Source organism: Loxodonta africana, chromosome 8, assembly GCF_030014295.1.
Source record: "Loxodonta africana isolate mLoxAfr1 chromosome 8, mLoxAfr1.hap2, whole genome shotgun sequence".
Lineage (NCBI taxonomy): Eukaryota > Metazoa > Chordata > Mammalia > Proboscidea > Elephantidae > Loxodonta > Loxodonta africana.
The window spans coordinates 115,884,368-115,900,074 of NC_087349.1; the positions used below are offsets into that span (position 1 = coordinate 115,884,368).

Genomic DNA, 15,707 nt, shown 5'->3' on the forward strand with positions numbered 1-15,707 from the left:
ATGGCCACCATGTAAGTGAGTAACAATCCAGGCCTCATAGGACCGTACCCTGCCCTCTTAGCTACAGGGCCTCTGTCCCACCCTCCTCAACCCCCAATCATCCACACCCCCATATCTAGAAAAGCAATGCCAACTCAGAGCAGACTCTGGGCAACAGGCATTGGGAGTCCTGCTCAGAGAGAGAATTGGTCTCACAAGGTAGAACAGCCAGAAAACAAGACATTCATGTTGACCTACCTGAAGCGAAACTGTTTTTGCTTGAGGGGGTATTCCGAAGAAAGGAACCTAGAATTACAGCTGAGACAGCACACAGGTGTCTGAGTTCTCTGGTCCTGCTGGCTTTGGCCAAGTCCCTCCTATTGGGCTCATGATGGCTCCTCAGCCAGGTTGAGACCTCCATGACAACTGTATTTTTAGTTGGCATGGAGTCAGCTCCAATTCATGGCAACCTCATGTACACCGGAACGGAACGTCGCCATCTTCACAGTCGTTGGAATGCTGAAGTCCATTGTTTTGGCCGTTGCATGTCTTGAGTGCCTTCCCACCTGAGGGGCTCATTCATCTTCCAGCACTACATCAGACAATATTCTGTTGTGATCCATAGGTTTTGTTTTTTTTTTTTAATTGTGCTTTAGGTGAAAATTTACAGCTCAAGTTTGTTTCTCATTCAAAAATTTATACACATATTGTTTTGTGACATTGGTTGCAGTCCCCACAATGTGACAGAACCCTCCCCCTTTCCACCCCAGGTTTCCTGTGTCCATTTGTCCCATTCCTGTCCCTTCCTGGTTTCTCATCACACCTTTGGACAGGAGCTGTACATTTGGTCTCATATAGCTGATTGAACTAAGAAGCACTTTCTTTTTGTGTATTATTTTTTGTTTTAGAGTCCTGTCTAATATTTGTCAGAAGAGTGGGCTTTGGGAATGGTTTTTGTTCTGGGTTAACAGGGCTTCTGGGGGCCATAGTTTCAGGTGGTTTTCACTGGCTGATATTCAGATCTCCAGACCTTTCTTCCTAGTCTGTCTTAGTCTGAAAGCTCCACTGAAACCTGTCTACCATGGGTGACCCTGCTGGTATTTGAAATATCGGTGGCATAGCTTCCAGAATCAAAGCAATACACAAACCACGATAGCATGACAAACTGACAGATGAGTGGTGGATGACAACTGTAAACACAGTCCTATTGCAGTTCCACATGGAGGTGACACCACTTATTGGCTCTCATCCTTGCTGGTCATAGTTCCCAGCCCCTCTTTTCCTGCCAGGTTTTGAATGTACCAAACATGAGAAGCAGTTATTATAAGAGAGGCCTCTCCTCTATGGCCGGGCCCATCACAAATGAGTTATTACTGAACAGTCTAGCGCCCCCTACAAAGAACACACTGGGTTCTTTCTGGCTGGAGCCCCAGGTGCAACTAAGGCAGTGTAAGCTGAAGTCTTTCTCATGGAAGAGGCACCATTAGAAAACACTATAAATTTGATTCTCCTGTTGGGTTAATCTTCTGAATCCATGCCTGAGTTGGGCATAGGTTTTAATAGATGGCTTTAAATATGCTTCACTCTGCCATTGGAAACTTCTCACTAGAATACTTGCCACAGCCTTTTTGGTTTGGTTCTGAACTATGTCATATTTCTCTGTAATCAACCTTGAGATAGTATGCCCGACACCTGAATAAAAAAACAGAACAAGCAGTTGCTGTCGAGTTGATTTTGACTCATGACAATCCCATGTGTGTCAGAGTAGAACTCTGCTTCATAGGGTTTGTCATGGCTGATTTTTGGGGGGAGGAGGAAGTAGAGCACCAGGCTTTTCTTCTGAGGTGTTTCTGGGTGGACTCGAACCGCCATCGTTTTCGTTAGTAGCTGAGCATGTTAACAATTTCCACCACTTAGGGACTCCATGATTAGTAATCTGATGCACCAAATTCTTGATATAAATACTACTAGGTTTCCTTCTTTTTTCCTTTTTCCTTCATATTTAGGACCTCCCCAACACCTTCTATTACAATCGGAGTTATCTGGACTAGCAGCAGCCCCAGCTCCACATGCCAACCAATGTGTGCTGTTGAGGAAGCAAATATTACATTCTTTGATCTGCTCGAGGTTGGTATCTGAACCGTGCAGTTGAATTTTATGAGGAAGCTACTGGTGAGTGCCTGGGAGGGTCGCCTGTGTGCAGATGGCCCTCGGCCTTTGGTAGTGAACCAGAGTGTGCCTTTCTGGTCCTTTTCAGCACTGCTCATGCAGACCGAAAGTATAACTAAAATTTGTCGCTGCAACAAAGGAACGTATATTTTGATGTCCTCAAAAGCACCACCTCTAAACCGTCGACTTTGATTTATAACTGACCGTATCAAATAGCTAGTTTTTCATTTGCTTAACCAAGGGAGCAATATGAACTTCTGATAATAATCATTCCAGAAATTCCTGATAAAATTTTCACTGGTTCTGACTGGCTGCAGTGTGGCCCTCTCTCGGAGAGTAGCAGGGACAGTATGCGTTATCTCCTTCCCCGCGTCACCTCATTGCATGAGGTGGGGAAAATTTGTGTAGCCTGCAGAATGACTCTGAGACCTCAGGGTCACCCAGATTCCCTGTGAGTTTGCATGTTGACGCCAAGCGCTTATGCCAGTAACTAGGCCATTTGGTAAGCCCTCAGCCGCTATTAAATTTTTTTTTTATATTTCAGTGCAACCCTTCTGCAGGGGCACCGTACAGCCTGAAAATGGAGATTTCCGATTGCATCATTAGACCACTGTGCTCTGCAGAGGATGTGGTCAAGAAGCTCCCTCCTGGGGCCCATGTGTTATTGACCACTGTTGAGATGGGGGCCTGGACTGAGGCAATCGGCCCCGTTCAGGTCAGCAGCAAGCTATCCCTCCTGTGGTCAACTTCACGTTTCCTCGCCTTTCCCAAAAGGTAAGGTAGGGGAAGTGGGAAGGCCATTGCCCTTCTCATGACTGAGTCAGGAGCTATGCCCAAATCCAGCTGGAAACTTTAGCATCCTCATTGTACCAGAATCTGTCTTTTGCAGCTATTTGCCTTTACATTCCTTTTTTGTTTCAAATCAGGCAGATATCCAGAATGAAGGCTTGTCTGTTTGATTTTTAGTGTGGCAGGTGCAGCACGCTTTGAGAGGAGAAAAAAAAAAAAAACCAAACCCATTGCTGTTGAGTCAATTCCGACTCATAACAACCCTATAGGACAGAGTAGAACTGCCCCGTAGGGTTTCCAAGGAGCACCTGGTGGATTGGAACTGCTGACCTTTTGGTTAGCAGCCAAACTCTTAACCACTATACCAGAGGAGTGAGCAGGTGAATTGGTCCTAAGACACTGAAGCCCTTTTCACTGTCATGAAAGTCTCCTGTTTTCTGTCCTTTGGTTTATGCTGCAGCTACCTAATGGTACCAACGCCTATGTATCACCCTGAAATAGCTTTTTAAAAGTAAATTATGATCATGACACTTGACTGTTCACGAGCCTCCACAGCTTATTCACGGCAGAAGAGTCACACTTGCAGGTGATGGGCCCACTCCCCGACATAGAGCATTTTTATGAAAACATGAGGTGGCGACTTTTGAGAGGCCCAAGTTTTAATGTCCATTAATTCAGCAATGAGAGAAAATACTTTCATTATTCCCTTTCTGGATGCATCTAGACTAGTTCTAACATGTTAGCTTACCTTGGACTCTTCTGGGTGCTGTGACCCAGCAGGTCTGGGTGGGTACCAAGACTTTGTATCTGTAACAAGTGACCAGATGATACTGATCCTGGGACCCTGTTGAGAACCACTGGTCAAAGCAATTTGAAAAAGATCACACAGGTCTTTTTTTCAGTTGGAAAGCCTCCAGCTTGGTCGCCTCCCTGCTGGTGATCTGTTGGGGTGGAGGGAATATGATTTGATTCTGGCGGTGACCCTGTTAGACTCTGAAGCACTCTGCCTCTCCCCACAGCTCTGCGGATGTTTTTCCTGGTGCTCACCACTCCCAGGGCCTCTCAGTGACCCAACCTGGGCCCAGGAAGCCCTGCCTCCTCAGTCTGTGTCTTCCTTGGGCCATTGCTACACAAGGTCCAGCTGTTGTGGAGAATTCTGTCACCCAACAGTTACCAGAAACTGACACTTGGGCATCGCCATATCTGGGGTTCAAAGTTCAAATGGCTTCTGAAGGGCCTCTTTGTCTGGTGACGGATTTTGGAGACAGCCCAGGAGTCCAAATGAAGATCCAAAATACATCTGAGGAAATCACAGTCACAGCCTATCACCAGTACAGGAAAGGTATGGCACATAGCTCCATTATCAAGAACATGGAAGGAAAACCCTGAATTCGGGAACATATGAGTAGTGCTTGGGAATGGAGGGAGGGGAAAACCATTAAGACAAAAACATTCCTTGCTTTAATAATAATAGCTCAGCAACACGCAGTGAGCAGTTTCATGTCTTGTGCTGTGGTCTATTCTTTATATACTTTATCTTATGTAATTCTTAAACCACCACTATAATGTAGGTATTACAATCTCTGTTTTAGAGAGGAGGAAATAAAAGGCTAAGTTAATACAATGGAGTTACTTCTTACACACAGGTAAGATTTTAAAGTAAAATTACAATCGAAAGTCCCTTAAATTGCCCCTCAAATAAATAAATAAATATATACACATATGTTATATAAAATATATATTTTATGTATGTGTTGTCTATCTGTCTGTTTGTCTAACTATCTATCATCTATCTATATAACTGCAAACTAACTCTTGCAGTAAAATTTCCAACTCTTTACATTTGGACCAAAAGAAGGGGAAAAAAAAAATCTCTCTACTGACTCCCAGCATTCAGACCATTCTGCCTTAGATAACTACTAAATCCCTAGACATGATGGGGGTGGAATGAGGGGAGATGCTTTCCTAATTGTAAACAGGATTTAGCTTCTTTCTTTTTCCTTTTTTAAATTAATTTTTTGAATATGGTACATTCACAAGTTTCAAACCCCCACCTTATAGAAAGATGTGTAGTCGAAGGTCTTCCTCCCACTAACTGCCCAGGTCCCTTCCCCAGAGGCAACTACTGCTTTCATTTCTTATATTTTTCATACATTTAAACCCGTCAAGTTGATTCCAACTCATAGCAACCCTATAGGACAGGGTAGAACTGCCCCATAGGATTTCTAAGGAGTGGCTGATGATTTCAAACTGCTGACCTTTTAGTTAGCAGCCAAGTTCTTTAGCCACTGCACCACCAGGGCTCCTCCACACATTTAAGCAAATACAAATACTATTTTTCCATCTTTTACACAAATGAAAGCATTCTATTTACAGTGTTGTACTCAATTATATATTCATATCTTAGAGATATTTCCACAACTATACTAAAAAAGTGTCCTGTTCTTTTGTATAGTTGCATACTAAAAAAAAAATAGTTGCATAGTATACCATTAAATTAATAAGTCAAATCTATTTAACCAATTTTTTAATTGATGGACATTGAGTTTGTTTCTAATTTTTCAATATTACAAATAATATTGCTGTAAATAATATCCTGTATATATCATTTTTTTTTTATATATCATTCCAGGAGCAGTGATTGCCTCAAATGCCGTGTACACTTGTAACTTGATGGTTATTGCTAAATTGCTGTCAGTAAGGGCAGTTTATATTCCCATGATCAATGCAGAAATCAATATGATAGGAGAAAATTATATTTTTCTGCAGGTTGAATGTGAATTTTTCTGAAGTTCAACCACATGAAACTGCCAGTATCCTGCCATATGTAACCAAGAAAAAGGGCAGTTTCATATGGTACAATCTACTTTAATTAGTGAGGATGAGAATCTTTTTGTATGTTTGATAGCAGCTTAAATTTTCTCCTCATATCTTTTGTCTAGTTTTCTATTGGATTAATGAATTAATGCCATTTGCACGTGCTTTCTCAGAAATTAAGAAGCTTAGTCCTTTTTGCATAATATAAGTTGAAAATGATCATGAAGATGGTGTATGACCTGGCGACGTTTCTTTTTGTTATAAGGTTGCCATGAGCCTGAGCAACGGCAACCAACAACAGCAAGTTGCAAATACATTTTTTCTCAGTTTGTCGTTTTCTTCTGCCTTCCCTTACAGTTTTTTTTCTTTCCATGCAGAGACTTTAAATTTTTATTAAATGTAATTTATCAATCTTTTATGGTTTTAGAGTTTATATCAGCGTTACAAATGCCTTCTTTAATCAAAACTTATAAAATAATTCTCATGATTTCTTCTAGTATTTTTATAATTCCATTTTGTACTGATAAATATTTAATATGTATTTTCATATAAAGTTTGAGGTGTAGCTTACATTTTAGTTTTTTTTCTGATGTCCACTCATTTGTCATAACACCATTTATTGATTAATATGCTAATTTCCTCTATGCTATCTGGGTAATTTGAAGACTTTTCTATTTTGTTCCATTGATTTGATCTGTTGGTGTATGTATCTCTGTCACAAGACTTTATGTTTGAAGAACTGGCTAACCTCCCTTTGTTATTCATCTTCTAGAATTATTCTATTTCTTATTTTTCCATAAGCTTTAAACTCACACTGACTAATATAAAAATATCCTATTGGCATTTTTCTTGGGATAGTGTTAAGTTTATAAATTATTTTATGCTAAATTTTATGCTCAAGAGTCTCCCCCTCCATGAATATGCCTTTCTTGCTCCTTCTTTTTTTGTTTTTGCCTTTCTCTTTTCATGTTTTTCAAGCCTTGTGTTCTTCCAATCAGCCAACCACCGGTTGCCATTAAATCAACTCTGACTCATGGCGAACCCATGGGTGTCAGAGTAGAGCTGTGCTCCATAGGGTTTTCAATTGCTGATTTTTGGGAAGGAGATCACCAAGGCTTTCTTCCAAGGCAACACTGGGTTAACTCAAACCTCCAGCCTTTTGGTTAGCAGCTGAGCACATTAACTCTTTGCACCTATTTCATCGTATCGAACTTATATTTTTTCGTAAGATATCTTTATCTTTTGTACTGTTGTAAAAGAGTTCTTTTCTTGTTGGGATATAGGAAAGCTGTTGATACTTGGTGTTAATGTTGTAGCCTCCTATATTAACAATGCTCATATTGTTTATAGTTATCTTAAAGTCAATTGTTTTGTGTTTTCCAGTTATATAAATATGTTACTTACAAATAATGGTATGTCAGCCTCTTCTTTCCAATTTTATACCTCTAGTTTCTTTTTCTGGTTTAATTACATTGACCGGTACTTCTAGAACAATGTCAAGTAAGATAGATGATAGTGGGCATGTTTGTTTTCAGAAAACTCTAGTGCTTTCCTGTTAACATTGATACTGGATTCCAGGCAAATATAATTTATCATTTTAAGGAGGTTTTCTTCTTTTATTCAGAATTAAAAAAAAAAAAAAATCAATAATGGTTGTTGAACTTGTTAAATCCTTTTCAGTACCTGTGGAGCTAATTTTTCAAAATTTATTTTACATTTTGTTGTTATTGTTGAGAATATACACAGGAGAACATACATCAATTCAACAATTTCTACATGTACAATTCAGTGACATTGATTATATTCTTCAAGTTGTGCAACCATTCTCACCCTTCTTTTCTGAAATTGTCCTCCCCCATTAACATAAACTCACTGCCCCTTAAGTTTCCTATCTAATCTCTCAAGTGTCTGTTATCAGTTTGATCTCCTACTGATAGTTCTTAGAAGAGCACAGTGCTCAAGGAAGGCATTCTTTACTGGCTAAGCTGAACTTATTTGTTTAGACTTCAGGGGATATTTTTCGTTTAAGGTTTAAAGATTATCTCAGGGCAATTGATTCAGGGGTTCATCTAGTCTTGATGGCTCTAGAAAGTCTGGATTCCATGAGAATCTAAAATTCTGTCCTGTATCCTTCCTGCCCCATTTTCATCAGGATTCTTCTATAGAATATTTGATCAAAATGTTCAGTAATGTAGCTGGGAACCATCCAGTTCTTCTGGTCTCATGGCAAAAGAAGTAGTTGTTCGTGGAGCCACACATTCCATTTCCTCTTCCTATTCCTGACTTTCCTTTTTCCTCTGTTGGTCCAGGCAAGTAGAAGCCAATTGTTATACCTTGGATGGCAGCTTGCAAGCTTATGAGACCCTACGCACTAGGCAATAAACTAGGAGATAGAAAAGAAGCAATAAATGTGCTATTAGGCCAGTTAATTGGGATGTGTGGAGCTGATCTCAGGTTTTTTTCTTTTTTAAACTTATTTGGAACTATGAATGTCATGGGTTACATTCACCAATAACTTAATATTGAAATATAGTTAAATTCCTGGTGGGGGGAAGTCTACCTGATTTTGATGTATTATTTAAGTGTGCTGCTGAATTCAGTATTCTAATGTTTTATTTTTGATTTTTCCATTGGTAATATACACAATGAGATTGGTCTGTAGTAATATAATTCTGTGTAATAGTTTTGGATTTTTGGTTTCAATGTCATGTGGAAAGTTTATTTTTCTTTGTCCTAAAATAGTTTAAATAGCATGGGAAACAGCTATTCTATTTTGAAGAATTTCCTTTCTTAGCTTTGGCACCGGTACTTTTTTTTTTTGTCATTGAATTGGGGGTAGCTTATTGACAACTTCCTCTATTTCTTCTGTGGGAATTTATCTGTTTATATTTTCTACTTCTCCTGTAATCAGTCCTCCTAAATTATATTTTCTAAGAAAATCGTCCATTTAATCCAGGTTTTCAAATTTATTTGTATAAAAGTGAACAAAGTAGGCTTTTATAATTATTCAATTTCATCATAATTATTCAATTTCATCATTATCTATGGTTATTTCTATAATTTATTTTAAAAATTCTATTGTAGCAAAATATATTTAACAAAAAATTTGCCATTTTGACCATTTTAAAATGTCCAATTCAGGGACATAATTACATTCACTGCGTCGTACAAACATCACCACTATCTTCAAAAGTTTTCATGACCCCAAACACAAACTCAGTACCCTTTCAGCAATATCTTCCCCTTTCCCTCTCCCCCTAGACCCTGGTAACCACTAATATACTTTTATCTCTATGCATTTGCCAATTGTAGGTATTTCACATAAGTGGGATCATATAATATTTATCCTTTTGTGTCTGACTTATTTCACTTGGCATAATATTTTCAAGGTTTATCCATGTCTCCTATCATTTCTTGTTTTGTGTTTTATGTATTCTTTTTTTTGCCTTAGTTAGGTTGAGTAGATTTTTCTTAGTTTATTTAAAGAACCAGGCTTTATATTGTGTTAATTCTACATTTTCCCCTTGTTTGTTAATTTCTGCTTTTATCTTTACTCCTCCTTTCCTGCTTTTGCTAAGTGTTTTAGTTCTTGTTTTGCATTTGGAGTTGGATATATAAATTATTTATTATTATTTAAGAAGTTTTTAAATTTTCAGTTATCACTGCCTTTTTGTGTTTTAGTTTTTTTGTATTACGATGGCGAGTATTTTCTGCAGTATTTCTACTTTTTTGTTTTGAAGCATCTTCCATCTGCTGAGCCCTTTTGCTCATCCTCAACTCTGGTCCTCATAATCACACCCTCAAGGGGAAAGGGTGATGGGGGGAGGGCAGAGGGAGGGGAACAGAGAGGGAAAGAGAGTGAAGAGAATATCGTATAACATAGGATTCAGTGGGAGTGATCCTTGCACACAGCTAGTGTCCTGTCCTACATATGATGACCTAGGACATCTCCTTGCCCTTCCTTTTTACTGTTCATTCCAAATTCGTTTAATAAACTATGTGCACTGCCAGGGTCCCTTAATGACTCCTCACAGCACCAGTTGTGCAAACTACTCTAGGGAAGTGGAGATCATCCGTTGCGAACAACAAATGTGTAGTGGATAATAAATCCCACTTCACACACCAACTGGGTCCTGCAGAAATCTCAACTCCTCTTCCCTGGTCAGTCCTCGTAGCCCTTTCTCTCTCATTTCCATTCACCTGTGGCTAGGTCAGCAGGTACCGGACCCTTCTCTGTTTCTTAGTCCAATAATCCATTGGAATGACTTACAAACTACAGGGAAAAGGGCTACCTTTAATCTTGCAGGAAAAAGGATCCAAACACAAAGGTTAAGGTCTCGGAGGGGAGTCTCAGCGCAAAGCTGCATGTCCTCAGGGGATGCATTTATGCATTTACCCTCAAAAGTAGATGTTTGCTCTTATCAGCCGGGGAAACTCCACTGAGCCTCCCAAGGCCTTTATCGGGTTCCTCAGGTGATCGTGATAGATTACATCACACCTCCCAAGGCTTAATTGGCATAGGGCACCCAGGTTGTCCCTTTGGGTCTGGTCAACCCCCACTCTTTGGCCTCAGGTGTGGTTCTACTTTCAGGAACTAGGACCAAAGGCCAAATTGTTTACTGCAAGGGGATTCCACACCTTGGACCCAAGCATCTGAATGCTGTCTGTCAGTCATTCTGCTCTGTGCAGGTGTTCTGCTTTGTACTTGGAGGCCACCCTGCACCCAGGTCGGTTCCCATCTCTTCACAAGGGCCTAGCATAATTTAGTCACCCTATTATTTTCACCTTTTGGAGTCATTATGTTTTAGGTATTTCTCTTGTGCACAGATGAGTTGGCTTTGCTTTGTGATCCACTCTGACAGTCTTTATTTCTGTTATGTTTTACATTATGTGCTCTTTGTAAACGTTAAGATATCTTTCATTGAGTAGCCCTGTTTTTCTTTTGCGTGTTTGTCTGCGTTGGTGTTGTGATAGTTGGAAGGGTGGTAGTCTTGTTCTACTTGTCCCCTTTTATTTATAACTCTATTAGACGTCCCTATCCCTCTATTTCTTTGTTATTCGTTACCTACTCCTTTTGACAATCCCTCTTCTTTATCACCCAATTTTAGTAATTTAAATGGTCTGTATTAGTATTCACCTTTGTATTCTTAAATATGCTTATAAGCCAATTGCCGTGGGTTCCATTCTGACTCACGGACACTGTATGTGAGTCAGAGTATAACTGTGCACCATAGAGTTTTCAATGGCTAATTTTTTGGAAGTAGATCACCAGGCCTTTCTTACAAGAAGCCTCTGGGTGGACTCGAACCTCCAAGCTTTCAGTTAGTGACCAAACATGTTAACTGTTTTCACCACCTGGGGAAAATCAAATATGCTTACACCTTTGTGAATTGTTCTGTTAAATTTGCATGTTACCTTTTCATGTTCAGCAATTACATATAAGGTAATCTGCATTACCCTACAACTTCCCACCTCTTTATCTCTTCCCCTCCCAATTTTTTTTTTTTTTATGTAGTTTCTACATTGTCAGGATGTTTACCTTTTTTCTGTCATCTGTTTTTTCCACATTTGTTTTAGTTCTAGTTCTAGAGTTAAATACATTCAATTCTCATCTTTAGTCCTTCTGTCATAGTTTTCCCATTTGGTTTGCTTAAGTTTGTTCTCTAGTAGATTTTTTAGGAAGACACATGGAAATGATATTTTCTGAGTTCCTGCATGTGAAAACTGTTTGTTTCCTTTATATTTGAATGGCAATTTCCTGACTCTGAAATCATCGATCACACTTTTCTCCCCCTTAAGGACTTCAGTTGTTTCTTCACTTTAGCTGGTGGATTTGAACTGTGTGCCAGCCTTTTGGTTAGCAGCCAAACTCTTAACCACTACACCACCAGGGCTCCTTCTCATGTAACAGTGGTTCTTAAATGTAGTCCTTAGACCAGCAGCATTACCATCACCTGAGATTTATTTGAAATGCAAATTCTCAGACCCCACCCTTCCATTGCCACTGAGTCGATTGCTGAGTTGATTCCTGAGTTGATTCTGACTCATAGTGACCCTACAGGACGGAGTAGAGCTGCCCCCATAGGGTTTCCAAGGGTGTAAATTTTTATGAAAGCAGACAGGCGTATCTTTCCCCTGCAGAGTGGCTGGTGAGTTCCAACCTCCGACCTTTCAATTAGCAACTGAGCACTTAACCATTTTGTGCCACCAGAGCTCCACCCTAGGCCTACTGTATTAGACACTCTGGGCATAGAGCCCAGCAATCTGTGTTTTAAGTAGCCTTCCATATACTCTGTATATTCTCATGTTGTAGTGATTCCAAAGTTGGCTTTTTTCCCCCTTTGTAGCCGACTCGCTGTTTTCATCTGGTTGCCAAAAGAATCATTTCTTTATTTTTGAAGTCCAGGAGCATTACCAGAATATGTGTCAGTGTTGACCATCCTGGGTCAACTTTCTGTGACACACATGTGTTTCATTTTCATTTGTTTCAGAAAACATATCTTGAATTATATCTTTAGGTGTTTTTCTGTTCCAGTATTTCAACCTGCTCATACACATGTTAGATCTTCTTTATCCTCTCTAATCCTTTTATGTTCTTCTTTTATTTTTTGTTTCATCTGGCTTGCATGTCTCATTTTTTCCACTGTATTCCCTCTTTTGTGTTCTGCAGTTTCTATTCTTCATTATAATCATTGAAATGTGGCCCTGATTTCTTGCATTTCTGCTCAATGGTCTTGCATCATAGAAGCTACTGATTACTTAAGTTATTAAATCCTTTTATTTTCTCCTGCACAGTATTTTTTAGGTAAATGATCTTAATTTGTTCTAAGTATTGACTGAATTTCCAGCCTTAACTCTTGTAGTACCTTATGTATTCTGAATAATTTCTCTTTTTCTTTTCTCCCTCCCTCACTCCCTCCTTCCCTTTTTTCTTTCCTTCCTTCCTTCTTTCTCTATTTCTTCATAGTATTACTCATAATTTGAAAGAATTGTCCTTTTTCCTGGACTAGTTGTTTGCAGAATATGTGTGCATGTGTGTCTCCAAGACTGTATTACAGACTAATTGAGACTTTCTTTTTTTTTTTTTTTTTAACAAAACAGGAATTTACATAACCTTTTCTTTTCTCTAGCTAACGAAATCAGGCAGTCAGAGTTCTCTCTGCAATGCAGGCTCTTTTCTCCCCTACTGCCACAGAAGCAGAGTGCTTCTCACAAATACGGTTTTTGTATGTGATTCTTCAATTAACCCTCCCTCCTCTGTCTCTCAGAACTGAACCAAGTCCAGAGGGACTCTTGCTCCCAGCCAGTGCATCTGCATTCCCACTGTGGCAAACAAGGGATACATTTTTTACACTCATGGATGTCTCTTTTTTCAAAAAGTGTAATTTTAAAAATGATATTCACAAGTGCTGAGTCCTCTTGGCACTGAGCTCTCACTCCAGGGCGTCCTCTCTTCCTCTAGTAGGTTCCCACTCTTCCATGCTGGATTTCTATTGCATTAGCATCTCTTGAATCTATTTTGGATTCTTTTGGTTTCACCAAAAAGTTAAGAAAAGAAAAAAAAAGTTCATATTTTTAGTCGCAGTTTTCCTTGTTGTTTTGGGATTAATTCCCAGAAGATTTAGTGGAATGCTGTCTGTATCTCCATGTTCAAATTAGTTTTAATTTTAAGCATCTATATAAAGCTTTAGAAAAAAAAAAACCTGGTGGCACAGCGGTTAAGAGCTATGGCTGCTAACCAAAAGGTCGGCAGTTCAAATCTACCAGGCACTCTGTGGAAACTCTATGGGGGCAGCTCTACCCTGTCCTATAGGGTCACTATGAGTCAGAATCGACTTAATGGCAACAGTTTTTTTTTTTTTTTCTTTTTTTTATAGCTTTAATGGAAACCCTGGTGGAGTAGTGGCGTAGTGGAGGCGAGCTGGCTATTGGCAGGGGTGGTGGGGGCAACTCAGTCATTTGTCTCTCATCTTTCAGTAGGTTGGCCTGGGCTTATTCCCATGGCAGTAATGACAGGGGACCAAGAGCACCAAAAGAGGGCAAGTCCAAGCACTTATTAAATCCAGTGACCATAAGACTAGCACAGATTAAAGGGGTGAGGAAATACACTCACCACCTACTCGGACAAGCTGCCAAGTCATATATAGCCATATTATAAGGGTATGGAAGCAGGGGAAGAATTTTTTTTTTTTTCATATAGCACAACAGTTCTTTGATATGTTTGACTTTATTTCAGTATTTTTTGCCTAGATGTGGTATGGTCAACATCTGTTTTCATCCTTGTGACTATTTCCTACTACACAGGTTAAGGTACATAATTTTCAGGGCACAAAATGAAAACGCAGGGCCCCGTGTTAACAATTATTAAAAGTTTCAAGATGGTACATCAGAGCATTGAACCAAGTGTCAGCTTTTCTGAGTGCGAGGCCCTGTGCAGCTGTGCAGGTTGCATGCTCATGAGGCTGACCCTACTACAAGGGGTTAGAAAAATCCTTTGTTGTATCAGTTCCCCATTAGTCATCCCACTATAACCACTCATAACCTCAACATAGCCAAATGTTAAATGCTATGTCTTCTTTTAAAAATTTACTAAGTGAACCCACCTGGAGCAAAGGAGAGTGAAGAACACCAAGGTCACAGGACAACTAAGAGCCCAAGAGACAGAAAGGGCCACATGAACCAGAGACCTACATTATCCTGAGACCAGAAGAACTAGTTGGTGCCCGGCCACAATCGATGACTGCCCTGACAGGGAGCACAATAGAGAACCCCTGAGGGAGCAGGAGATCAGTGGGATGCAGACCCCAAATTCTCATAAAAATACCATACTTAATGGCCTGACTGTGACTAGAGGAATCCTGGCGGGCATGGTCCCCAAACCTTCTGTTGGCCCAGGACAGGAACCATCCCCAAAGACAACTCATCAGACATAAAAGGGACTGGACAGTGGGTGGGAGAGAGATGGTGAAGAAGAGTGAGCTAATTATATCAGGTGGATACTTGAGACTGTGTTGGCATCTCCTGTCTGGAGGGGGATAGGAGGATAGACAGAGTTGGAAGCTGGCAAAATTGTCACGAAAGGAGAGACTGGAAGGGCTGACTCATTAGGGGGAGAGCAAGTGGGAGTAAGGAGTAAGATGTATATAAACTTGTATGTGACATACTGACTTGATTTGTAAACGTTCACTTGAAGCTCAATAAAAGTTAATAAAAAAAAAATTTTTACTAAGTGGACATTCTTTCTTTTTTCCAGAAGGTGTCTGTATGCTCAAGGCAGTTATTTATAATGAGTTTTCTGGAACTGAAGTGGAACTTGAACCTTACTATGTGGAGATTGGTCATGAGGTTGTGTCTGTGTTCATGAATTCCAGCAGCGTGCATGAGGGTGAAGTTCTTATCTTTGCTCGTTCCCACATAGATCAGAAAAGTAAGACCTGCGTCTGGAGTCCAAGCAGCCTGACCACAGCAATAAGTGAAGCACAACTCTCTGTCTGCTTCAATTATATTGTTCAAATTATAACAGTTCCAAGTTCAGACACATCATTCATCATGTTCTCTTCTTGCCTTCAGAAAACACTTATTGCAGAATACTGTGGTCTGGGGACACGCAGAAGAAGTCATACAAGGTCCTAGTTTCAAGGAATTTATAATCTAGTGAAAGAATTAATATATGCATACAAAAAATATGAGCTAGAGCATAAAAGTGCCTTAAGAAGGATATTGCTAAGGGCCTGGGAGACTTCAGGAAAAGGGGAGAATTACATTAACTAGGGAGATAAAGAATGTTTGATGTAGGAGTTCACGTACGAGATAGGCCTTGAAGAGGGGGTTTAGACATGAAGAAATGGATGTGGGAGGAGCATTTCGAGCAGACAGCATGCAATAAGCAAAAACACAGAGTCGAGAAGGAACAGCCACCGGAATTCACCGGGCACCACAGTGGGCAGGCACTC

At 39.9% G+C, this 15,707-nt stretch overlaps 1 protein-coding gene across 1 annotated transcript in view; it reads left to right on the forward strand.

The window, feature by feature from the left end:
• Positions 1-15,707, forward strand: part of PKD1L1 (polycystin 1 like 1, transient receptor potential channel interacting) — a 104,631-nt gene that overhangs the window by 49,563 nt on the left and 39,361 nt on the right. Inside the window, exons 6-9 of the mRNA XM_064290237.1 lie at positions 1,986-2,106; positions 2,693-2,922; positions 3,957-4,279; positions 15,008-15,139. Coding sequence (XP_064146307.1) covers positions 1,986-2,106; positions 2,693-2,922; positions 3,957-4,279; positions 15,008-15,139 — 806 coding nt within the window. The remainder of the gene's footprint in view (positions 1-1,985; positions 2,107-2,692; positions 2,923-3,956; positions 4,280-15,007; positions 15,140-15,707) is intronic.